This window comes from Mytilus californianus, unplaced genomic scaffold (assembly GCF_021869535.1).
Source record: "Mytilus californianus isolate M0D057914Y unplaced genomic scaffold, xbMytCali1.0.p SCAF_65, whole genome shotgun sequence".
NCBI classification, from domain to species: domain Eukaryota; kingdom Metazoa; phylum Mollusca; class Bivalvia; order Mytilida; family Mytilidae; genus Mytilus; species Mytilus californianus.
This window is the reverse complement of record NW_026262718.1, coordinates 476,231-504,070: the sequence shown is the minus strand read 5'-3', so window position 1 is coordinate 504,070 and position 27,840 is coordinate 476,231. Positions and strand designations below refer to the sequence as shown.

At 31.6% G+C, this 27,840-nt stretch overlaps 1 protein-coding gene across 2 annotated transcripts in view; it reads left to right on the top strand.

The window, feature by feature from the left end:
* The window catches only part of LOC127707340 (uncharacterized), a 181,825-nt gene that overhangs the window by 130,000 nt on the left and 23,985 nt on the right, over positions 1–27,840 (top strand). For both annotated transcript variants that reach the window (XM_052211853.1, XM_052211854.1), the window contains 9 exons: positions 732–1,016; positions 2,816–3,091; positions 4,690–4,773; positions 11,101–11,199; positions 11,736–11,844; positions 12,063–12,196; positions 15,952–16,051; positions 25,112–25,245; positions 26,681–26,785. In XM_052211853.1, the coding sequence (XP_052067813.1) occupies positions 732–1,016; positions 2,816–3,091; positions 4,690–4,773; positions 11,101–11,199; positions 11,736–11,844; positions 12,063–12,196; positions 15,952–16,051; positions 25,112–25,245; positions 26,681–26,785 (1,326 nt within the window). The remainder of the gene's footprint in view (positions 1–731; positions 1,017–2,815; positions 3,092–4,689; positions 4,774–11,100; positions 11,200–11,735; positions 11,845–12,062; positions 12,197–15,951; positions 16,052–25,111; positions 25,246–26,680; positions 26,786–27,840) is intronic.

The following is a 27,840-nucleotide window of genomic DNA, read 5'->3' as shown; positions in this document are numbered from 1 at the left end:
TCTTTTACAATGCGGATAAAAGACCTTCGCTCCTGTTCATAATCCTGAAAAAAGAGCAAATAAAAAAACGAATTACATCAGTACAATTAACCTTATATATAGTTTTTTAACTTCTTAATGCTGTATTTGATAGGAGAGTGCGTTTAAACATTTCAGTTTGCTCACGCCACAAAACATTTGTGTTGTTTAGTGCAGCGGATAGAAGATTTTTACTCAACGGTGACGTCAGATAAAAAGTTCGCATCAGACGTGCTTCAATGTCTGGTAATAGTGTAAATCCGAACGTATTTATAACATGTCTTGTACTGACGGTCATTCTTGTGAAGCAATAACGTTATAATCTGAAAATTAAATGTGCATTCATATCCTTTAATATATGTCTTGCAATATGTTTATTTCGATCTACATAACCACAAGGCAGCCTAATAGCTAAACAATCCTTTTTTTTTATTGTTAGATACTTTGGTAAAAACGTGTGCAAATTAATACAAATGGCTGTCTTTTCAATACATGTTAATAATTTCCTTATCAAACTAAGGTTGAGCATACTGGATATAATTGCCACAGGTGTTTTATCCTCTCATAAGTTTGTAGAACGTTTTAATGTTGAATGTTTTTGCATTGTGAAAAAGGAATGACACAGAAATGTTTTGGAATAAACTTAGTGAAGTTAAAAAGATGGTGCATTTACATTTTCGCTCAAGATAACACCTTTTGTATATTTTATTCAGTTTCAGAAAATTTATCAGAAAAGAAGTTTGTGCCTGATAACCGGTCTTTCCTGATAGAAGAAATAGACACCGACGCTATACACGAAGGCCTAAGAAAGCGCGACATTAGTATACCATCAATTGTATTTTCCAAGGGACGCAGAGAGAAAGCAACTCAAATTATAGATTACATTTTGGTAAACCATCATGAAGACACGTTTTTGCTTCTTATAAAAGACAACGAGGAGAACGAATTTGACTATTTACTCCAGCGTCTTGAAACATATGAAACAGTTTATACAACTGGTAATTTTTTTAAACAAATCAATGTCTTTATTTTCGATTTTCATATGTCCTTATTCAACCTGAAGCCTTGGAAATACTAAGATATTAAGATCTCGGATGTTTCGTTATTTAACAGAGAGATCCGAAAATAAAGTTTAACATGCAATTATTTTTTAGATCTGAATAAACAGTAAGTAATACCTGAATTCCGTGTCAGTATAAAATAAAGGGGTGTTTTAGTGTTTATGTCAATAAAACAGCAACACACATGTAACTAAATCATTGTTCATAAGAAATCAAATAGATCGAGCATTTCTGGAAGTGAAAAGAAAAACAGTAAATACTATCAAACAGCAGGATTATTCGACTAACTATGATTGGTAATGTGCTTAGTCAAGAGTTTTGACAGCTTTTTTTTATAAAAACATTGACAACCAAATTTATTTACATTTTGCCGACAGCATTGCCATCCTTTATCTTTAGATGAACTATCAAAACAAGATATCGTGGAATTTGAAACATGGAAGTAGAACATATAATACAAAGATGATGTACAACAGATAACAATGACTACAATTTTGGTAACACATCATTAAACTAAAGGATCAAAGGAGACTACCGACTTATCTTTCCGTATGAAAAAGCTTGAAAACTTTTTTGTCGACTGACATTTTGAGAATTCTGCAGTACATATGAAGTCGCGGAGATTGTTATTCGTTCTATTATAAAGACTGTTAATACATGCACTTGTACATTGCAATAATGCTGGGACATATAGAGTGTTGAGTCTGATGAGAAATGATGGTTAAAACATAAACGTCCACATTCGCACATTATACTTAGTGTACTTGTATTAACGGTCTCTTGTAGTCGGGAACACGTGACTAGATGTTGTACTTTAGATATGCAATGACTCCTTTTTAAACACGCCATATTCATACCAGTTCATATAAAACGATAATTGCTTGTACATGTTGATGTTATACTTAATATTCGTAACATGACAATAAGTATTTCAAACCCTAGCTTTCTGTATTAGGGAAAAACAACTTTGGAATATAAGTCACCTCACTCACACATTTAGGAAATAGTAGTCCTTTTTATAAAAATAAAGGTTCATGCAACATTGTTTACAATAACTAATTAGTTTTGCAATTTTTAAAAAAGATAATTTGTCATAGAAAAATGTTTGCCCTCCGAAGAATACCAAATGGTTGACCCTGACACTAGGACAAATTTTGACATTTTTTTTATTTATCTATATAGTGAGCCGAGAAACCTTGACAAAATGAAAAATTCTCAAACGGTTTAAATTAAAATATGCAGCTTACAGAATGATAATCTCTCTGAAAAATATCTTGAATATGGATCTCATAAAATAAATTAAAAACAATCTATCAGGTCACTTTGTTCCAGCAGTGAAGTGACATTTATGCTCCATTATTAAGTATCCAATGTTACCTTGAGAACAATTCAAAGTAAACAAAAATCTATCTGACTAATATCAAGCCCTAATATTAGTCATTCATAAAACAGTTTTCCATTTTTGTTTTGGCAAGGTTATGTGCTTTTCTGAAAAATTTCACTGATCACATATAAATTGTAATTTTAACTACAAAATGAAAAGTCTATAACACCAACACAGAATCATGGTATCGTGAACAATAAACAATACCAAAATAAAGAATGCTAGCAGTTTCAAATTCTGTAAGCAAGCTTAGAGTACTGTATTTTGCTATAATAATATTGGTGTTTCAAAAATTGAGTGCTATTATACATACTTGTGTATATGTTTATATTGATGTGTTATATTTTTGCAGACCCTTCATGCTTGAGAACAAACATATTGCTACAATTTTCTAAAATTGTGGATGACATCGATATAGATGATATACGGGATATTTTGCTTGAACGACGCACTGTTATAACTGAGAAAATTTTAAATGGGAGACAAATATGCATGACAACCCTTTTGGTGAAAATCCTTAAGTATGGTGATGCTATCAGAGCATTTGTTGATGCTCTTTTTATTATTGATTGGCCAGCAGCAGAAAAGCTGATAACACGGCAGAGTCAAGTCAGTGTTGTCGCAAAAGGTAAAGTTTACTTCATATTGCTTGCCTTAGGCTTCCAGATCACATATGTGTTGTGTATACTGGGTGAACCCTTAATTATACACTGTGTGTTTAGATAGTATTTCCAACCGTGATAACTGATACATTGTATTTAGCTACTGATTGATTAAATAAGTATTACCAAATGAGGATCAACGCCGAATTGTTCGCAGAAAAAACAAAACAAAAGCGGTATATCAAATCGAAATAGTAAAAGGTCATCCATAGAAAAACATCAAACATTTTGTAAAACTTTAGATTGTATCAAATGCTATGGATCTTGAACATGACGAAAAAAGTGAAATAACAATGATGTTACAGAATATTACAAGAATATTTTAAATGAAGGATGTTTGTTTAATTGAAAATATACATACATTTCTAGCCAAGGACATATCTTTTGTTAAAAACAAAATAATTCATTATTAAATACAAGCACATGCACCTCTTATCTGTATTGCTTTTTACATGAAGTTAGACCATAAGTAAGTTTGCAGATAGACGAATGTTCAGAACTAACTAATTTTAATTTCAAGGTGAACATATTTCTATACTTAAGTCATCCCTTAAAATTGAAAGACAAGCAACACAAAAAATAGAGAATCTTACTTCCTCAAGAAAAATGGCAAAATAAAAAGCTCAAGCCATTCAATCGAATGGAAAAACAATTTTCATTCCTGACTTTGAAAAGACAATTTTCTTTTTTAGAGAGTGGTTGATTAAAACTGGTTTTATAGCTCAACATCTCACTTGTATGATAGTTGCATTATATTGACATCATGGTGAGAGCAAAAAAAAAAAACAGACACAAAAAGTACAAATGTAAAAAAATTGGAGTATAGCCGTCAACATTGCAATATAGTTTTATTCACTATAAAACAAATAGCTATTCCAACAAAGAAAAAACCCCAAATAGATACAAAGTACAGAAGCAAATAAGATCGATAAAAATACAGAATTGGTGATAACACAACAAAACCATGGCTGGATGTAAACGTATTGAGTCACGCCAAAAGTAAATAACTCAATATTGACTAAACAGTAAAGGTTTAAAACAGTACAAGGCAAAGACACAAACAACGTTGTTTTTGCTTCATCGTCGTGTTTGAGCAGCTGATGCTTTATATGTATACTAGCCGTTTAAGCAAATCAATATGCTCGTTCCAAATAGTGATCTGTCACATTGAACACCATGCTGATGTTGTGTGCAGAGAATTGAATACTGAAAGTGTGATTGAGATATTGGTTTAACATTATTTTATCTATCTATATGAATGTTTATGTTATGATAAAAGTAATAACATATTAAAAGAGCTATATTTTAATCTTATAAGTCTAATGAATTGACTTCATGTAGAATAGATTTGCATTATATGAATTATCAAATTTCGTAAATGCATATTCTGATAGTTGTTACAGGCTCAGCATATATCAAATTGGTGATATGGAATATCGCCAAGACCCTAAATTCCTTTATATGACTTATTTCAAACAAATGTCGCAATACATGAATCTACTCACAATGACGGAAATATACGTTTATAAATCATGTCAATAAAAGTTTGCATTCTTTATAATAGGTTCGGGAATCGAAATATGTGAGAGTTCCAGTGGAGATAATCTTCTTTTTGAGGGAAGTTTTAAAATAATAATCGACAAAAGGGGTAATTATTCTTAACACGAATTGTAAGGCTGTGTAATAATATTTTAACATTGCAATACTTCTTTTCATATATTTACCAATCTGGTCAAGTTATTTTCTTGAATGATCTGCGAGTGATTTTACAATTGACAGTTAAGAAAGAAATAATATTTTATTCTGTGCATGTGAAACTTTTTGTTCAATCGTATATACATGTATATGCATTCGGAAACAATCGATTACCGAATCTTTTACATTTTGTGAACCTGCTAATAATTTTGTTTTTAAATACATTTTAGATCAAAGAAACATTTCATTAAATTTGTGCATCCGAAACTTTTCTCTTTTGTTTACCTTTACCAAGAACTCACAAATGCAAAAGTGAAAGCCAAGGATTCATACGATATAAACACTCGACTTCATTTTTCTAATAACAAATAATTGGGAAAGAATTTTAATTATTATCTCATTGCTAAAACTGATGTCCGAAATATAATACTTCTTTGTAGATAGTGTCATATCTTTACAAGAAAACGAACAGTATAATTTATGTACAAAATAATCAAAGAAACAAAATAAGAAAATTTCAAAGTAAAATTAATTTCCAAAACAAAACCAGAAGGTCTGATTTGTTTTTCAAATTGGCAAATGAAGAGAAACCGAAAAGAGCATATATTTTTTTTCTGTCTAGGCCTTACAAGTAGTATAATAAAGTATAAAGTATATAAAGTGAACACGCATAACAATAAAAAATTATAACCAAATAAATAAATAAACCCAGTACAATTCTGCTTCTATTCGTACAAAATTGATTAAAATCAAACCAGAATTGACAAGTACTTCATCAAACATATTTTGAAAACCGTAGTTTTAAATAAAATACACTTGGCAGTGTAAACTTTTAGGTTACGAAAAATGTATATATAACATGTATATTTGTGTGTGTTGAAAAACGCTTGCATTTTTTGTTGTATGCATTTGAAAATGTTAGGACATACTGTATATTCATTTAAAAAATTAAAAGATACTATGGAAATATATGTTTGATATATGGTGGAATGAGAGGTGAAATGAGTAAAGATCCTTACATTTTGTTTGCATTATTAAGACTGATTTGCTTTCAATTAAAAACCATTTGTATCTAATTTTCATAACCTCTGCAGAAACATGATCAAATTCTATGTTTAACAAAGGGGACGAAAGATACCAGAGGGACAGTCAAATTCATAGATTGAAAATAAACTGACAACGCCATGGCTAAAAATAAAAAGATAAACAGACAAATAATAGTACAGATGACAAAACATAGAAAACTAAAGACTAAGCAACACGAACTTGATTATACATATGGACCTTGCACGGTCAGCTCTATCCTCTAGTTTATATTATCCGGAGTCGTGGTTATTTGCACCAATAGATTCGTCGTTCATTTTTTAATCTTACATTGTTTTGTTAAAATCTGTAGTTCATAAAAATAGAGAATCTTGATAATGTAAAATACCTGCCTATTTGTAAGATTTCTTTATGTATCCTTTGTATTTTTGTAGTTCGTATCTCAAAAACGAAACCCGTGACTCCCTCTTTTATTTTATTATCTGGAGTACTTTTACATGCAAAAATTATATGTAGTTCAGAACGTAGACTTCGCTTCAATATAAATTAGGTCTTTTTTGATTTTTTGTATGTAACTACACTTACTTTATGTATTCCGTATAAATGGAATTTGCTGATATGTAAGAATATGTGTCTATATTGTTGTATGCTCGAAATACAAAGTATGGTTAAATTTTTATGCTTTTGCAAGAATAACAGACTGATATAGCATTACAAACGGTTAATTTTTGGAACACTTTAAAAAGAAAAAGACAAAAAATCTTCTTCATATACTAGGGTCATCATATTTGCTTCGCATCACGGTGCGGAGCTATTCGTTTCAGTCGAAATACACGCCATCTTGAATTAATTACTTATCACATGATAGGTTCTGATTGGTTGCATTATGATGCGGCTGAGATACAGCAACATCTATTGGCTTAAATGAGATAAAGAATTACAGACTTTTCTCGTCCAGGATAAGACATCAAATGCCGGAAAATTAACTATGTGTATTTCAGTTCCGATCAACTGTCATCAATTCATGTTCGTTTTATTATGCATATATTTCACAGATACATTCAATATTGAAATATCAATTGTTAATACGTGTTTATTTTCTTTGTTACTCTGCAATTTGCACGATTTGCTTTGCTAAACAATGTTCCTATACAATGTTTACAAAAATGCATTATCTGTATTTTATAACTTCTGTCAAACTAGGCCACTCCTGAGAGGCACACCTCAAGAGTCGTGTATATTTATAATTGTTTTAATTTTCAACAAGTAATTTAAAAATGTCAAGCTTGGGTGTATAACGCACACTCTTAAAGTACAGCTATTTTATATCAATCAATATCTAAAAATACCACATTTCCAATACTAATTCAACAACCACATGCACACATATTACCTTAAATTAGGATAGAGCGAAGCAGTCCATAGCTTTTTAGAAAGCTCAAACTTGTTACCTTTTGGGGCTGTATCTGAGACCGTCACTTGTTATTTCGGACTAAAATTTAAATTCAGTATTAAAACCCTACAAGTGAAGGGTATCGGTGAACTAAAAATCGCCTTAGTTATCACTATAAACTATAATAATGTCAATTTAATTTTTGAAAATATTAACATATAAAACCCTATCCCCATATTTTGAAACTTCCAAATTTGGCCGATATTACCATGTAAAAAATGTCATATTCGAGTTGACAAATCTTTTCAACCTATGGTTCAAATATTTTGAAATTTGAAAGATGTTTAGCTAGGCATAGTTTAGCCATTAGAGAAAAACAATAAAAAATAAACGACAGATTTTTTAGGGGGTTGGGTACTCCCTTAAACATCCACACATCAACAAGACACAGTTCATATCTGAGAGTACTCACAGTTACTGAAAGCTAATGCAAAGCCAATACCAACTGATAAAAAAATCATACTTATTATGTTCCTAACTTTTAATCTATTTAGACTAAATGTTAAAGCTATGATTTTTTCTGAGTTGTATTATCGGCACGTTTCCTTGTGCTAGCTATCAGAATCTTTATCGAATTTCTTTTTTTAATTCAATAGCCTTTATTTGATAATGTGAAGAAACATAAAGGTCAAATAAGTTCAATCATAAGCTTGAACCCGTAGCAGTAATGGTTAATCGTGATGTTCTTAATTGAAACTTCAATGACCATTTGAACATAGGTAAAATAATTGAAACTGGCTTTAAAATATAAGATTATTCATGATTTGCCTACCAAACAAACCATGCTTTCGATCAACTGAATTGGAAAAAGGAAACTGATAAAAATACAGGACTCCAAGAGAAAGTCCTATAAAGAATAGAAAATTCAATAGCTCAAACTATGTGTCTTTCAGGGTAAGGATTCGGTCCCAGTACAATCTTTCAATCCTTTATTGGTGGATCTTACATAGATAAATAAAATCTTATAAAATAAAAAAAAAAGCAAAATGAAGTTACTAAAGTTGATGTATGCCTGTTTGTGCTTCTTTGTTACATTTGTTTGTTTTTATAGTGATTAAGATGATAACACAATGTTGACTGCTGTACCCCTATTTTTGACATTTTACTTTGAGCGTTCCTGATGAAGGTAGATCCAGAAAAGCGCTTCGGACGCATACAATTATTTAACGTGATGTTTTCAATTTTTTTTTTATCTATTGTGTCTGTTTGTTTTGATCACGCATCGTTGTCAATAAAATGGACTTTGATGCGACTGTAATATATATAAGTGAGAGGTTTATCTAGCTATAAAACAAGGTTCAATCTACCATTTTCTACATAAGAAAATGCCTGTACCAAGTCAGGTATATGACAGTTGTTATCCATTCGTTTGATGTGTTTGAGCTTTTGATTTTGCCATTTGATTAGGGACTTTTCTTTTCGAATTTTGAAATTTTGTGATTTAACTTTTTACTTTTCTAATGAATAGGAAACTGTCATATTCCCAATTCAACCTGGTTATTTAATAAGCATAATTTCTCAATTGTTTTAGAATTCCATTATTCTGACAGCAATGTATGACCAAAACAAACACACATAATAGGTAAAAACGTAAACAATTCGGGTACATGAGCTAACATCGTAATAAAATTATATTAATTATAAAAACAAGAAACTGTTCAAGAAAGGAAGCACGAAATAGCATATAGACAAAGTAAATTATTCTTTATTTTCCGGAAGACAATCCATATACCCTTTCCGATTGAGTGAAAATATTACTTAATAAGTTTAGTCAAATGCGTGAACTTCCGAAACCGATGCGACAAACAAACATGCTAGTGGCTGTGTAAAGCTGTAACACATTTTCTACAACTACATGTACTTATGGCCATCATAAAATAACCTACTTTATATGATTTAAAATGTTATTTTATCGAAATAGAAAATGTTTTAATACGATAGTAAGCTTAAGAGGAAAAATCCTAAGATTGAATATACTTTAACAGATAATTAAAATTTCTAAATACCGCCATCTGATCTAAGCCGCCGCTTGGGTGGGTAGTTAGAAAAGGGACGACACTCAGGTGCCATGTACATAAATGTTCGAGTTACGTGGTTCGAATTCAGATTCCGTTTGGCAATGTTTTAAAAAAGATCGATTTGTTCTAATGCAACAAGGAACACATAGTTTAAACATGGAAATACTTATAGATGATCATTCATCAAATATACGTTTAACAAGTATTACCCATTTAAAATCTATTTTTTAGTACAATACAAGTGGTACAGTAATTTATGAATAATACAAGAATACTTCGACTGCTTTCCCATAATCATTTTCGATACTATCCTTAATTTTACATCAAAAGCAAGTGGTTCTCCAAGTCTCTATCCGTTGCTGCATAATAAGACGGTAACATACAATGATTTTCGAAATAAATGTCAAAATGAAGTTGTCAAATCCCTGAGTAAATATCTAAATCTTAGCCAAAAAAACCATTTATTGTTTATTTTAAATATATATTCAAGATACAAATGTAAATGTTCAGACACAATAAATGTAAAATATTTTTTTACTTTTTTATTGTGTATTTTTGTGTATTGGTCGGGTTCGTTCTTTAATGAGTGTTTCCGTCTTTTTTCTCTAATAATTGAAGAAAGAGTCCAATATGTATAATTTTGTATTATATTAATGTTTTGACTCGAATAAAAGCTCAAAATCAGTTCACTTAAATGACTTTGATAAACGAATTTTCAATTAATGTCCACGTCGTACACATTATTGGTCCCAGGAAATAGCAGTTAAATCATGAGATACATTTGTATACTAGTATTACAGGCAAAAAATGACAAACACCGAAATCGGTTATTATGTAAGCAAGGATGTTAATTGTATAATCATTACAACTGTATATTACTGCTTGTTCTTACAATCTCAATCGACAAATTTCGACTGTCAAGGTTATGCTCACAGCTTGAACTGCGGTAATTATTGACACATTATCACTGCGACCGATCAATAATCTATGTCCAATACGCTTCCCTTGAGCAGAGTATCGTCCCTCCTCTGCCAACAACTGTTGCTTCCATTACATCATTTGAAATGAACGTATTTTTAAATTGTGAAAACTGTGGTTGTTCAATTCAGATTGGTTTGAAAACATCACTGACAATGCATTCATCAATGTATGAATACCATATAAATGATGATGGATGGCTTATTAACGTTCAGCGGTAAATTAATTTGCATATTCAGGACGAGAACATGCTTATATAACTTGAATATTTACCCTACTTTGTACAAGACAGACACTCTGAGCCGGATTTTTAACGTGCTAGTTCTCAATTGGTTAGTAACAATCTGCAACAAAACACATCACCTTACCTGGAGCCAACCAGTATTTGATCTTACTAGTTAATGCCTTGTTCCTAGCAGAGATGTAGCAATTACCAATTTTGAAGTCTTTCGTTTGACCGGTCCGGCTTTCAAATCCACATCCTACCGCATTCGGGGTTAACACGCTACCAGAAGATCACCGCGGCCGTTAATATCATTTGAGAGTTACATTGATGAAAGTTATGTTTTAAATAAAGGTTGTATTATGCTTGGCCATTTAGTAGAATCCTAAATACTCTTGTTAGTTCGCCAATTGAAAAATGCATGCTAAATATTTACACACAAAAATATCAGAAGCATGCTGAAAAGATTATCCATAAGATATTTTTGGTTAGAGTTTGTTTCGATTTTTTCTTTTTCGTCGCCTATTAGAATAAGGACTAACAATTACTCTTTTTATATTGCAGTCAGTACAATAACAATTGGAGATAAAGTTAGGATAAAACCATCAGTTACCCCGCTATCATGTGGAGAAGTTACTCAAAGGAGCATAGGGAAAGTTGCAGGTATTTTTCGTTTTTTTTTTCTTTTTCAAAATGTTATTGTAAACCATTAAAATAGGAATGAAACGAATGTTGTAATTATCTTAATCATAACAGTCGACAATAAAACACAAAGCAGGTTTGCCCAGACAATACTTTATAACATAGACAAAGGCATGTATTTATAGACATGTTATTGAATAAAAAGGCTAGGGAATTATCTTTTGTCAGAAAAAAATTGATAATGTTTTATGAAAATGTTTCTGGTAGTTTTTTGTTCTTGAAATATCTCTCATCATGAAACTCATGTCAGAACTCGTGTATCTAAGGAATAAGATAAACACATTTTACAATGGACCGATAAGACAATATTGTGAACAGTCCACATCAAGCCATACAGATATTTAACCAATTGTATAGAAGGAAGCATTTTGTATATATCTTCATAGAAAGTTCTTAAACTAAGAGTTTGTTATGTTTCTTACAATGTACATGACACAATTCAAGGGTGAAAATGCATGCACATGATTTAAGCCAACATCTTATATATTTTTTAACAGCCATCTTTTCTGATGACCATACTGTTGCAATAGACTTTCCTGAACATCAGCATTGTATTCGTATCTTAGAGGAAATACAAATTGTACTCAGTACTCACCCTGGTGTCGGGTATGTATACTTTTGTTATAACTGAACTGTTCTTAAATCACATTGTGAAGAGTATTTAACAGGGAAAATTTGAAATTTTCAACAATATGTATTGCAATTGTCAACGGCATGCTTTCAATGCTTTCAATATATCTGCTCGGATTAGCGCCATATGACAATTCCAAATATTCCCATTTTCTATGTAATTTCATTGATATTTGTACATGTTTCGATTTTAGTTGTGATGGATGTAATCTTTTCCCTTTGGTTGGCAACAGATACAAGTGTTGGTTGTGCGAGAAATTTAATTTCTGTGAGATCTGTTTTAGAATTAGAAAACACAGACATCCATTTACTAAGATTGAAGAACCAAGTAAGATATATGATACCTCTCATTAATTATTATTCGTTAAATACAACTTTTCGTTGATTTCGTAGGTAAAGGTAAAACCACGAATTATGATGTTCAACACAGTAAACATTTCTAATAGGCTAATATAACAAAACCACGACATTCAATATCCACAGAAATACAGTACTACTCTATCCATGAAAAGTTTATACTCACGAAAATAAATTCATCCATTGTATATGCTTCAAAATTACTAAGGTTGACATGGGATAAAATTTGGTAAATTAAAAATATGTGCTGAACAATATAAAAAACTTATGTTTGCAAATTGCCTGTCAGTAATTCTGATTTACCCAATCTTCCCATTTTATTGTGGTTGTGAAAATGTCTTTTAATTACTTAGTTCTCTATTTGACAGGACTTAATTTTTGTTCAGGAACATGATTATTTCTATATTTTACATTCCATTACCAGATATTGTCTTGTCACTATCGGATTCAGAATAAGGATCATGTGACAATACATTCGAATTTATATAACCCGGAATTCCTTTTAAAATTAACAAAAATACCGTTATCTTGTTATCTTACAAACCTATTACATAAATGTAAAAAACTGGAAATTAGTCCCATATTACATTCCTACCTGATATAAATTTTAGGCATCTCGTTCCTTATTTATCATTGTTTTTCGTGTATCAATTTTCCTGCTCAGATTGTAACTTTGTTTTAAAGATAGAACCAGGGGTAATTCTGCTATTGTGATCCCATATAAATCGTTACCAAATTGGTATTTAGAATAGGCATTATGTAGAATTTGTATTTGTTTTAAATGAATACTGGGGATGAAAACACTCTTATTCTGTCAAGTAATACGGTATTTCACGCAACATTTCATAAAATATGTATAAAAAATTCCAATTCCCGGATGTATCCGAAATACCTCTTAACCATGTGTTTTTTCTGTTTTCAAGTAAGAGTAGCAAGGTCACCTCAAGTTCCGAAAATATGTTAAAGGGTACACCAAATAAAAACGAATGTTGCTTCAAAACATTCAAGGTATATGTTTATGACTCAGACCAGTTTTTCTGCAATGAAATGCATGGTTAATCTCCGGCAACTCAAAAGGACAAGGGATTTAATGGTCGTTAAACCGTTTGTGACATATTATGTTTCGACCTTGTTACAACTAACATGATTCATGTAACATAATACACTATTATTTATGAAGTGCGATATAAAAAATTAAATAGCAAAATCTATACTCCAGTGAAAATTCTTTTAAGAAACGCGCGTCTGGCGTACACAGTTTAAACCCTGGTACCAATGATGACTTTATTCATCAAAGGTAAAAATATAAAAAATTGGGGTAAAGCAGTCAACATTGTAATACAATCTTTATCACTATAGTGTCACTAGTTATCACAATATTTAGGACCTTCTAACAGCGTACCAATTCAAATTCCTAAAAGTTTTGAAATTTGATTTTTGCGATTTTTTACCTTAGTTTTAAAATAATCATTTATGTCAATCTTTCTTATTTATTTTTATTAATTTTGAGAGTTTCACCATATAAATAAAAAATGAAAATTCTAAAATTGGTTTTAATTTTTTTTATAGTTATCTCTATATTTTCAATCAAACTTAAACAATAGTAAACTTAACTTGTCTTGTTTAGTCTTTTGAAAAGTTGTTTTTATTAAGAAATCAAAAGTTTAAAATACGAAGGAGAAAAAACATATGTATAATGGTGTGGATTGGGTTAACAGAATAGAGAATAATGGGTAACAATTGCAAAATAAAAGCCTTTTTTTTTTAAATAATACAGAAATATCGACAAACAAAAAGAATAGAGAATGATCATGATGAAGAATGGAGAATAGAAGACAAACAATATACACAATAGAAAAAAATTATCTAACAATTTAAAGAATACGGGTTTGAAGGAACCCCAAACCAGACCCTTATGTTTCATTTTCGCGTTTTGGTGAAACAAAACGAAATGAAATAAACATAAAGTTTCACTTAAATGTTAAGTTGAAAAATAAAACAAGAAGCAGACGTTATTAAAAGGAGAGAGAAAAAAAGTAAAAGATATGTATTTCTCAAAAGAGGAGTTTTTAATTTTAAAATAAGAAGCACTATATATAATATGATACGTAGAAATAAAAGAATTCAAATATATATTTTGGACGATCATGTTTAACCTTTTATCATCTGTGTCGATTCTTATAGACGATGAAGAACTGGTGGATCTTTCATCACTGTATTGGATACCAAACCAACATAAATGTCCTTAAAACCAAGATTGCTTTGTTGTCCAAATGCTCCATAACACATATCTCTTTCTAAATTTTTAACATCATTTTATTCAACAATCAAAGCCGGGCTTCAAAGTTATTGTGAAACTACCTTTTCTAGAGATGGCGTGAATCAGATGTGGATAATAAAACATTTCAAAGATTTTTTAGAGTACATACAATCCAAGACTCTTTCATTTTGCAATAGTATCAAAACATTTGACTTTTCTACACTTTACACAAAACTATATTATACTATAAAATACCCTCGAAATATACTTTGGTTCATAATAAAGATATATAATTTTGGTGTAAGGCGATATTAGGATCTTAAATCGTTTTGAAGCGTGTCACAGACGAAATACCACCACTCAATATGACACCCAAAAGAATAGTCTTCCCGACAAAAACTATTGGCGTTTGTGATCTAATGAAAATTATGATGGCAGGATATTGTTTTACCTACAGTAACGCCATTTGTGTCTCCTGAATTAACAGCATCCCCCAGACCTTGATAGAATTCAGCTCGCGATTCATGTTGATGGTATATTAAAGCAATAATTTAATCTTTCCTGTTCGATCTTGTAAAACATGTCAACGATATATTGTTGCAATAACCTACCTCTCCATAAGACGTATGTTAACGTTATCCCTAACCATCAAATGATATGCATGAATGCATAAATCTGCATTGCTGATATTTGTTAAGTTTCATTTGGACTTTTTATTCCTATAGTCCATCCATCTTGTCCATGTGGCATTAAGAGAACATAATGTAAAGGATCATACTTGGGGTGATTTTATTTTATGTGTATCATCTTCATATACATTTCATGCGTCCGAAATATTGTTCTACCTTCATCTGGAACATTCAAAGATCCATATGTTAAAGCCAATGATGTATAAGAACCGAACAAGTTGAATAGCTAAAAGAGCAAAAATGAACATAAAAAATAGCAAAAGATCTATTTTGTATGAAGGAGATAAAACTTTCGTTTCTTTTGTAAAACAGGCAATTTTAGGTGATTGATTATTGGTTGATTAACGTCCAGTGGCCTACATTTCATGTATGTTCAGGAGGAAAACAAAATATACAATAGTCATTTTCTGTTATATAGACCGTTAGGAAAGAAAGTCAAAATATTTAGACTTTCACTGGAAAATTAGGGTATGTTGGATGAGGACATACAATTTCCTTGTATCAGGTCACCAATGAACCAATCAAAGAGTTGTTATAAACGTCTTTATGTGCATAGAGAGTTGCATTTCATAACATTTTTACAAATAACTTTATAAAAATTTAGAATTGTAAATAATTTTCATTGACCAATATTTGAGGAGAAAGCAGTAAATTGTAATATCATAGAAAGCTGATCTTCTCTGAAATTTAGGGTATCCTACAATGTACTTGACACAAATAAAGAGGAAAAATACATGCAGATTATTTTTCTTAAAAATCTTATTTATTTTTCTACAGCTATCTATCCTGATGACGATGATGTTAACATACACGTTCGTGAACATATAGATTTGAACTTTATCATAGACGAAATGTCAATACCACGACGTACTTTCACGTATGTTTTTTTTTTAAATTGTTTTTTGTGATTAATTGAACCGTTCCTAATTAACACTGTAAGGAGCATAAAAAAGGGATAATTTAAAATTGTCAAAAAATGTGTTTTAATTGTTAACAACGGTTTATAATAGATCTCACTGGCAAAACATTTTTAGTCTGAAACAGTCCTTTTGGGCTGATCAAGTCATAATCGACTGAATTTACTTTAAGACACGTAACGTTAAGTTTTTGTTAGACTTTTAGATGCCCTTCCAAACAAAAGTGTTCATACCGTTCATTCATATGAAGATAAGAACGATAGAAGAATCTGGAGTTCAATGAAAACGCTTTAGGGTGAAATCAGACTAAATTATAAAACATACCGTTCAACTTTTTACGAAATGGTTCCGATCTATTAAATGTGCCAGTATGGTACTAGACGTTTCAACCCTTCTGGTTGATGATACATGTTTTCAAATGCAAAATATGTTGATTAGTATACATATATATATATATATGATTACACTAAATACACAACAATGTTAATTCTACAAATTTGAGGAAGCAAACTATTGTTTTTCCCTCGCCAGGATTCGAACTCTCGATGCTATTGGGATATGGTGACAACCCCGCCTGCACTATGTCTAGCGCTCTAGACCACTCGGTCACCTAAACTGAACTAATAAATCAGCTTCAGGTGGACTAGTCTTACCTTTCCTTGTCAGTAGAATCTAGAGTTGTTACACAGTACATGATATATTAGACATGAAGATTGAATTGATTGCAGATCAGCTTAATTAATTGTCTTAAATGATCGTATGATGCAGTCGCAGAAATAATTAGTCTAAACAAGAGACTAGAGTCCATAGGATCACCAGTGAAGATGATACAAGGCTAAAACACATATTATATTCATAATTACCCTAAAAATCAGCACAACCCACGCTATCGGGATATCAAGACAACACCGCTTGCACTGTATTCAACGATTTAGACCACTTGGCCACCTAGACTGAACTAAAATTCTGCTTTCGGTGACCTAGTGTTACCTTTCCTAGTAGAATCTACAGTTGTAACACAGTACATGATATATTAGAATGAAGATAGAATTGATTGCAGTTTACCAAATTATCTGTTAGAGGATTGTAAGATGCTGTCACAGAAATATAGTTGATAATTACGTCTAAACAAGTGACAACTCTCCGACAGATCCGTCCATTGGATCACCAGTGAAGGAGAATATATAAAGTCTTAGACAATTTAATTATAACAAACTATTTAGTATGTTAATATTAAAATGTTAAATATATTTACAATGGGATAAAAAAAAATTAACGCAAAATTTTGCTACACAAATTTGCTTTATCGAGCGTGCATTTATCCAGGTAAAATCCGATGTTAATAAGAAACGTTTGCAGCTCTTTGTTCATGAATTGTGCTGCCAAGTTCAAGATTATTTATTTAATTACAACATTAAAGGTTGAAGTTTTTTACGTCCGTTGGCCAATACTACAGAGATCAAAAAAAAAAAGAAGACTATGTTGTACAATTAATTATTCTTTATCTTTCCTGTTTTTATCGTCTTTTTCATTGAGCCCATCAGGTTCTTAAAGGTGCACTAGCTGTCAAATTCATGTTCATCGATTTTACTCAAATTCTCATATTTGATTTATAACAATGTAAAACATTTATCCAAATTTTAAAAAGTCTAAAATAAACAATAAAGCGGGCATAGGCTCGATAATATGTAGCTTCGTTTCGTGTGTATTTTAGTCTAGACGCCATCTAATTAACTGTTGAGATGACCATCGAAGACTTCCGATTGCCAAATAACGATATAAACATAAATATAGATATAAATAGGTATCAGACACGTACATTTGGATTTTTCTATGTCTGTTTAATTTCATATTATAGATTAAAAATATATGTTAATCATCGTTTTTACCTGTATGAGAATGTTTTGTTGTGGATCCAATCAGTCACTCAAATGATTCATCTTTGTTTCACTTTCAATGTTGACATTCTTTTCCTTTAAATAATTGAACACGCACAATGGATGCGGTATCCATCTCTAGCTAAGGGGTTACATTGAAATTAACATGAATATGGATTCAATGAGGTCGAATTAATCACTTGCAAGTGAATAATTCATCATCAATGTTTCTTAGCTTATTTTAACAAAATTGAACCATACTGGCGGCTAAAATCGATATATTAATTCACTATTTCACCTTCATTATTGATTCAACAAAAAAATCATATTTTGCATTTTTATAAATCTTGTAGCTAGTGCCCCTTAAAAGCAAGGATCCAAAAGTGTTCTTTTCTCTTTATCGCCGTGGTGTTTCATTTGGTTTTAACTTCTATGATTTTGAAAGTAACATTATCAGGAAGGTGCGCTGTGAATGTCATGAAGAGGGGCAAAGATGTCTTTTGAAAGGTCAGTTTTTGTTGGTTTTGTACCATGATCGATTGTTATTTAGCCGAATATTACATTTGTCCATTGTTTCTGTCACATATCAAATGCCTAAGGTGTTAAATGATAATACATTAATTAAGTTCCGTTCTACAGTTGGAATTTTGGGTAAATGGTATAACTTTGTTCTGTAAACGAGCTGAAGAAAGAACAGCTAGTATTGGCAACTTTATAACATAAGCAATTTCCTCTCCCACATTGTGTGTAGCAGCCGGGAGGTAGAGTAGGTTGTTTTTTTAAAACAGCTGTCACTAATTTGTGACGGTTGTGTTTAAGTTTTCTGCAGGCAATGACTGGTGGTGAGGATAATCTGTTTTACTATAATCTTCAGTAGCACGCATTACATATTTATGTGTGTAATCCATTCAATTCTATTGCTATCTTTACAACAGCGATAGCTCAATGCATTTTAAGAAATTAAGATCTTTAACCAAACATAAAGCGTCACACTGAACATCATATATCAAATTTAAAAAAAAGTTATATTCAAAAAGGAACTGTAACAAAAAGTGTTAAGATCAAAGTGAGTCTTCAGGCACCGGGACATAAATCCAATAGGTTCATGAGTCGTTTGAATGAAATTTTGTTCCACTGTTCAATCAGGCTCGTTCAACTGTTACTTTCTCTTTAACGACCACAAATTACAACATGTTAATGATATCAATACTTCAAACAATCAAGCCTCTAAAAAAAAGAAAATCTCAAAGACGATACCATGAAAGTATTTATGTGAATTTGTCGTTTTAAGAAATGATACGTGCTGATGACTTTCTTTTAAATAAAGGCTTAAATTTTTTTCCTGTCCTATCAAATGTAATATGTGTAAATAACGTTAAGGTAGACGTGTACTTAGACCAATTTGCTAGACGTTTATTTTTGAAAGATTTTTTTTTACAATAGAGACAATACAAATCTTGAAGAAGCCTGATTCAGATAATGAGGACAATAAAGAGGTCACGCCCATCCAAAATTCATGGAAACCACAAAACAGTTAAAACAAAAACTTGGGGTCATTTATTAACTAGGGGAGGTTTGATAAAAAAAAACCCTGCTTAGCATATAAAAGAAACTATAACGTACCCAAGTCAGAAAGCATCGCTTTCAAAATGTTTAAAGAACAAGATGATATTGTTATTAAACCAACCGACAAAGGGAGTGTTGTGGTTGTTATGAATAAAACAGATAACAAAGAAGAGGGGAATAATCAAATGTCAAAATTGATTTTTTATAAGAAATTAACCACAGATCCAGCACAAAACACCACTCAAAGGATCAACACCACCCTACAAGAGATGTACAACCAAACGCATATCGATAATTACACAGAATTGTCCATCCAAATCTACCTATTGTTTCAGTGAATACACACCAAACTGACAGATCCTAGTATCTAAATTTGTAGACCGTCACTTAAGATCTAGTGTTAAAGAACTCCCCTCTTACATTCAGGATACGAAAATGGAAAGCATAACTCCTTAACTAAACAATACTATACTTGCATCCATGAACTTGTCTTCTTTATATACCAACATTTCACAAGACGAAGGAATATCAGCGTGTGGAGAGATATGGAACAACAGTAGTGACAAAAATCATCCAACTGAGTGCCTTGTTACACTTCTGAAACTAGTGCTTGAGAACAATACTATACTTCCATCCATGGACGTGTCTCCTGTATATGCCCACATTCCACAAGACGAAGGAATAGCAGCGTGTAGAGAGATATGGACAGATTCACACACCAATCTGAATGATGTTCTAAAACTCTGTACATCTTTCAATCATTCAATTGAATTAACAAACAAAACATCAATGGAGGAAATAAACTTCCTTTATACTATGAGTTACATCCAGAAGGGAACAATTAGAATGGATCGCCATACGAAGAAAACGAACAAACATCATTTTTCTCTTTTCTTAATTGTGCCAACCTAAGCACTGCTCCCGTGGTCGCTCAAAGAAACATCCTTGTGGTATTTCACTTTCAAAACTACTGATATATAGAATTATACTCTTGAATTTTAAAGAGTCCAAATAGGATGAACGGATTATATAAACCGGAGGGAAAATATAATACGAGCCCGAACGATATCAATATAACCAAGTCTAAATTGAAAACAACGTTCAAACCTATGATTGCGTTGGATAAAAACCGCAATTTTTATACGTGTGCATGTAACAAATTTCGTTGAATAGGGGTCTAAATACAACACAAACAACATTTTCTAAAAGACCAAAAGAGTGAAAAAATATATTTGAACAAAACGCATTTGACTAACAGGTCGAACAACTGATGTTCTTAAACCCTGCTGACTGCTATTGACGATTGCCAAAAAAATTGATCACAAGGGGTAACAAAATGGATCTCTATATTAATTTAATATCAAGTAGAAAACAATGAACTAGCGGCAAAGATGGTAAACCACAACATGAGGTGCTAAATTTTTTACACCATATCCGGATTTCGACAATTAATGTCTCTTCAGTGATGTTAGGGATCGAAAAGTATTTGGAAGGCCATTTAATTTACCTCAATTTAGGATAAACTCTAGAATTTTAAAGAGTCAAAATAGGATGAACGGATTATATAAAGCGGAGGAAAAATATAATACAAGCCCAAACGAAATAAATATAAACAAGTCTAAATTAAAAACAACGTAAACCTATGATTGCGTTGGATAAAAACCGCAATTTTTATACGTGTGCATGTAACAAATTTCTTTGAAGAGAGGTCTAATATATATAGGTACATACAGACGACTTCTGCAATTACAGCATTGCCGCACAGCCACGTATAACATTTGAAAATGCCTGTACCAAGTCAGGAATATGACAGTTGTTGTCCATTCGTTTGATGTGTTTTATCATTTGATTTTGCCATTTGATTAGGGACTTTTATTTTTGAATTTTCCTCGGAGTTCAGTATTTTTTTGATTTTACTTTGTACAATTACTTTCCATTTTGAATCATTATTCAAAATTTATAAAATATTACAAAACAATATATATATAAACACAAGAAACCACCAAAAATGTACGAGGTCACTGGGCGCATTTCGTGAATATGAATAAATTAATTAACACAGGACTACTAGCAGTAACTGACATTCCAGCTCCAGACCTCACATAAACTGGCTACGTCTTCACCATATGAAAATCAATCACAATCCCTCTTTTAATGAGTTTAGTCACATACCACCAACAAATATACGATCGAACCTTTACCCGTATGATGCCAACAACTGCTATTTAAGAACAAATATGTTTATCATGTTTATCATGTTTATTTTGAACGAAAGGACTCTATGAGTGAATCAATGTTAATAAAAAAGAAACAGTATCTTAACTATATCCCTTCTTAGTTAGATATAAGAAGATATGGTATGAGTGTCAATAAGATAACTCTTCATACAAGTCACACTTTGTTAAAGTAAACCATTATAGGTCAAGGAATGGTCTTCAACACGGAGCATTAGCCCACACTGGATTAGTCTGTTTGTAGGTTTTATTAGCTTTGAGATGAATGACGACATGTTTGTGCTTTGCATAGAATATAACTATAAACGATGAGATGTGAAATACATGAACGTATAAGATGTCTGCATTTTGATTTATATTTATAAATGATGTTCTTCCAAATCAATCGGTATCGTCCACACATAGAATCAAATAATTTAGAAGTTCATTAAAAGAAAAGACATATTTGTCTACATCAGTAGACAAATCTTGAACACTGTCATTTAGGAATAATAAGAAAAGACAGTGAGATAAATGTTTTGTTGTTTTTCACCAAGATAGTTACCGAAAGCATCTGCTACTATTCCAATAGACGCAGAGATGAATAAAATAAATTTACAATTGATACAAATTTACTAATAACTCGAGATTTGAGAAGTTTCTGTATCAAATTCTTCCATCGACCTAATCAAATGACAGTATAATTTTATTTAACGTGAGAAGTATGTAAAAGAATTCCATTCAGAGTAAATAAAGCGTCAATAGTCGAACGTCTTAGCTGGCATCCAAAAACGGTTATGAACGCATCTATCTCACCGAACTATAGCTAGAGATAAAGGATACAACAGACACAGTTAAGTCTGTCTCATATCTTGACTTACATCTAGACATTGACAATGAGGGTCGGTTGAAAACAAAACTTAACGACAAAAGAGAGGATTTCAGCTTTCCAATAGTGAACTTTCCAATTCTATGTAACAACATTCCAGCTGCGCCTGAATACGGAGTATATATATCTCCCAATTGATACGATATTCCCTCGAGGGCTTGTGTTTCTTATCATGATTTCCTTGATGGATGGTTGCTTGCTGGTCACAAGGAAGCTATTAAATCAAGAGTTCCAAATGGTGAATTTGAAATCATCCCTTCGTAAATATTACGGACGCCATCACGAGTTGGTTGACCGTTATGGAATAACCGTTTCATAGATGATATCGGATATGTTCCTTATATCGTAACTATAATCCCCTTTCCGTTTCAAAAAGTGACCTACCGAATTAGACTATTTACCGGTTTGTAATAAAATGAGCAACACGACGGGTGCCACATGTGAAGCAGGATCTGCTTACTCTTCCGCAGCACCTGAGATCACCCCCAGTTTTTGGTGGGATTCGTGTGGCTAAGTCTTTAGTTTTCTATGTTATGTCTTTTTTACTATTATTTGTCTGTTTGTCTTTTTCTTTGTTAGCCATGGCGTTGTCAGTTTATTTTCGATCTATGAGGTTGACTTCCCCTCTGTTATCTTTCGCCTCACTTTCATGAATAAGGTCGATATCTCGAGCATGATTGGTACCCCATATTGATTTAATAAGATTAAGTAACTGTTTTGACAAGTTTGTGATATTTTTATTGTGAGAAAACAGAAAATATTAAAATATGGTTGCCTGATATAACAAATAAGCCGATTGTATGTATAGTAAGCCCTTGTATAACGGTGGTAATATGGTTATGTTAAGTTGGCATTGAAAATGCGTGATATTTCCTATGATTTAGCAATCACCTGCATGTTTGAATAGTTACTATGGTGTTACAAATTATTCTAAATTAAACTGCGAAAAAAGTCGCGTTTTTTCGACCCCCTTCTTAAAACAAATTATGTGTCCGTATGTTTTTTCCAACATTTTCTTACAATATTCTATTACGCCAATTTACCTTATATTTATCAAATAAAAATAAATAGAGCTCTGGCAAAAGAATCGATAATAAAATGTTCGACTAACATGTGCAGAAAAAATACATCAAATTATATTTGAAATTAAGATTTATAATAGTTTTATTTCCGTACAATAAATCCTCTGTAATTATTGAAATTTTTTTGGAAAATAAATGTTTTCTTTGCTTGTATGCTATCGAAAAACGTTTTTATTAAATATTTTTAGTCTTTTTGCAAAATAAAAATGATACTCCTAAACACTTGAAATTTTTAAAATACAGACTAAGGGTAAAATTCACGTATGTACTACTATTCAATAAAATGAGTTTTCTATAAAGTAACTAATCATTAATTAAAATCCGTATATGTACGTTCAAAACTCGGGTTTATATTTTTATTTTCACCATTGAAATCATACAAGATATATATATAACAAGAACTTCTATGGTGTAAGCGAAAATGATACAAAAATAGTTTTAGTAGGCAACTTTGAAATTGAATAAGAAAATTGGATTTGAAAAAAAAGAAATCCTCATCTCTCTGAGCAAAGTGCAATATAGAGTTACGTAGAAAAAAATACATTGTATAAATAATAAATTAACGTCAATTTCATATATTAAAGGATTATATATAACATACCAATTCATCGTTTTCCATGTACATATATTAATACAGATATATCTTGTTTGTCTGTAAATTGCTTTTAGAAGTACGCCGGCTTGGTTTTGGTCGTTGGCGATTCAGCGAATAAAATTACGTGATAAACTGGATGATATCAAATGAAAGCGAAAGAGAAAGATTAAATTTGTTAAATAGGGGCATTCTTTAAATTCACCAATAAATTTTTTAAACAGTAGCATAATAAAAAAACAAAAGATATGGGCTATTCATCCAGTACACCCACAGTAAAATATGCATAACTTGATTATATAAATATGACTATTGGTGTACTTTGTTATTCTATGTAACAAACTTTGTACGATTTCACACTTTTCCCAAAAATAACATAAAGGGAGAGCTACCGAGATAAACACAGACGAACAGGTCAACAGTTTGCACACGAATATTTAAACGTCGAACGTGATCTCATCAAGTCTTAATCGTACGCTAGAGTAACCTGTCTTGCTTATATCGAAATGAGTAAACGGACTGATTAATACCGATCGGTACAGCGTCTGAAAAAGTCTCAACGTTTTTCTCTTGCGGTAAATTGAGTCGTTTACTACATGTAAGACTCACCCAGACCAAATTGTCCGTTTTGGTGCTACTAGTGTCCGCGTAGATTACTAGTTCTTTGAAATTCAAAACAAAAACTCATATTTGTATCAACCAGTGAGCGTAGTCAATTTTCATTGATATGCTAACACATGTTACATATAGCTATGTAAATAATAGACTCAGTTAATTTACAATGACATGTTTCGATTTTAGATGTGATGAAATAGATCGATTCCCTTTTATTGGCAACATATACAAGTGTAGAGCATACAAGATCCGGGGTTTTTGTGAGAACTGTTTAAGAAATAAGAAACACAGACATCCATTTACTAGGATTGGTGAAGCTGGTAAGATAATGATATATGCTTCACAAATAACTAGTAATAACATTGGATAACGGTGGGTAGTTTACAGAAATGTGTTAAACAAAAAATGTACGCAAGTTGCCTATACTGACGTCATAGTTTCTACCTTACCCAATATGTCCACGTATACTGTAGTTGTCGACATTTTTTTTAATCATTTTGTTTTCTATTTGACAGGTCATAGTTTTTGTTCAGTAACATATTAATATCTAACATTTGTTACGTTTGGAGGACGTGTTTTTCAACAGACTGACGCAATTCGGGATTCCAATGGGAACCAATTGTGCCCCTCTTCTTGCCGACTTGTTTCTTTATAACTATGAGGCTGACTTCTTAAGAAGAAAGATCAGACGTTAGCAATATATCTTAACTTTACTTTCCGCTATATAAATGATGTTCTCTCACTAAATAATTAAACATTTAGTGACTATGGTGAACGAATCTATCCCATCGAACTAAAGATAAAGGATACTACAGATACAGTTAAGTCTGCCTTATATCTTGACTTACATCTAGAAGTTGACAATGAGGGTCGGTTGAAAACAAAACTTAACGACAAAAGAGATGATTTCAGCTTCCCAATTGTGAATTTTCCATTTCTATGTAGCAACTTTCCAGCAGCGCCTGGGTACGGAGTATATATTTCCCAATTACGATATTCCCGGCCTTGTTTTTCCTATCATGATTTCCTTGATAGAGGGTTGCTGCTCGTAAAAGTTATCAAACATAAAGCAACTGATCCGGAAATAAATCTTTACTTTCCCACCTTAATTGAAATTTTAGCTTCTCATTCGTACTTTTTTAATGGTTTTTGTGTGTATCCATTCTCATGTTCAGAATTATTCATTCATTGGTTTCAAAATAAGAATAGCAGAAACAATTCGACTATTGTTTTCCCCTACATGTACTTTTCTATATTACTTGCCATGTAATAAAATGTGCAGAATTTATCTGTGTTAAGTATAGACATACTTGACATGATAACAATTTATATAGTCCATTTCTACAATGAAAATTTCAAAACACATTTCGTTGCAAATAAGAAAATCACCATCAACGTAAGTAAACCAAGTAACATTTTACCCCTTTTTTCTGTTAACAAACATAAGGATCACAGTATTGATATTGTATATATAAATGTAAAGGTATCCTTAAAAATTTGACAAGATGAAAATTCGTCTTTTTAAATCGAAGATCTATTATTTTGACCTTTTAGTACAGTCCTAAGTACTATAGTTAAATTATCAGACACAAAATGAAAGCGATTTATAAAATTTCCCTAAATAGCAAAACATTACCACTAGTAAATGAAAAGTATCCTGAAAAGCTTAGCCAGTAAGCTTTTTTTTATTGATTCAAGTTAATTTCCTTCGCACATAAGAATTGGTGACAAGAAATTACTACAATTATATTTCAGGCAGTACAATAGAAATTGGAGATGACGTCAGGATAAAACAATCGGTTACCACGCCAGAATATCGATGGAGAGGAGTTACTCAAAGAAGCATAGGAACAGTGAGAGGTAATATTGTTTTTGTTTTTTTATTTCAGAAGTTTATTGCAATAATTCAATTTGTAGTGAAATAAGTGAACATCAATGATGTATATATTTACAGAATATCGAAAGTTAAGGAAATCAAAAGACTGTAATAAGATGAAATCAAATTCCAACCGCATTTCTTTACGGAGAAAGTAAACAGAAAATAAATTCATGCTCTCTTTCACGTTCGCCATTCGGGTCATTAAATAGGTCGCCATAGTTTGCACACATACTTAGTACTTAACTTATTACATATGGTTTTGAAGGCGGCATATTATATATAAAAATATTTTGACTGCGCCTTATATTTATACGTGTATATGCATGTTATCTGAGCTTCATTCCTCAATATCGTTTAATATTACTGTTTAACCTTTTCACAAGGGGAGGGGGGGAGGTCTCATCATGAGTTTTTGTGTATAGATATTCAGTCTGGATTTCAAAACCACCCCATTCATATATTGAAGTCTTTTATGGAATAATCAGTACTCATTCATATATTTCTCACAAATCACATATTCATTTTTATATTTTAATTTGATTTTAATCGATGAATCAAGATTTTTACAAAATGGCCATTGTTATATTATAGTTCGTTTCCGTGTGTGTTACATTTTAATGTTGTGTTTCTGTTGTGTCGTAGTTCTCCTCTTATATTTGATGTGTTTCCCTGAGTTTTAGTTTGTAACCCGGATTTGTTTTTTTCTCAATCGATTTATGAATTTCGAAAAGCGGTATACTACTGTTGCCTTTATTTACAAAACTTTCCTCGAAAGATGAAAAATACTAACTCATTGACCTATAACCATGGTGAAATCACAACCCATTGTTATATTTGACGTATAAAAAGTGACTCATTCTAGCGGGACATATTTATATACCTTCATATATGAAGAGCCTGCTCCACCAGCCCGATGCCCTCCCCTCCCCATCCCCTCGGACAATTTGGCAAGTAATTATATGAAAAAACGTCCAAAAACAACAAAAACAAATTCAAAACAAAACAAACAAAAAAAACAAAAAAAACAAAACAAATA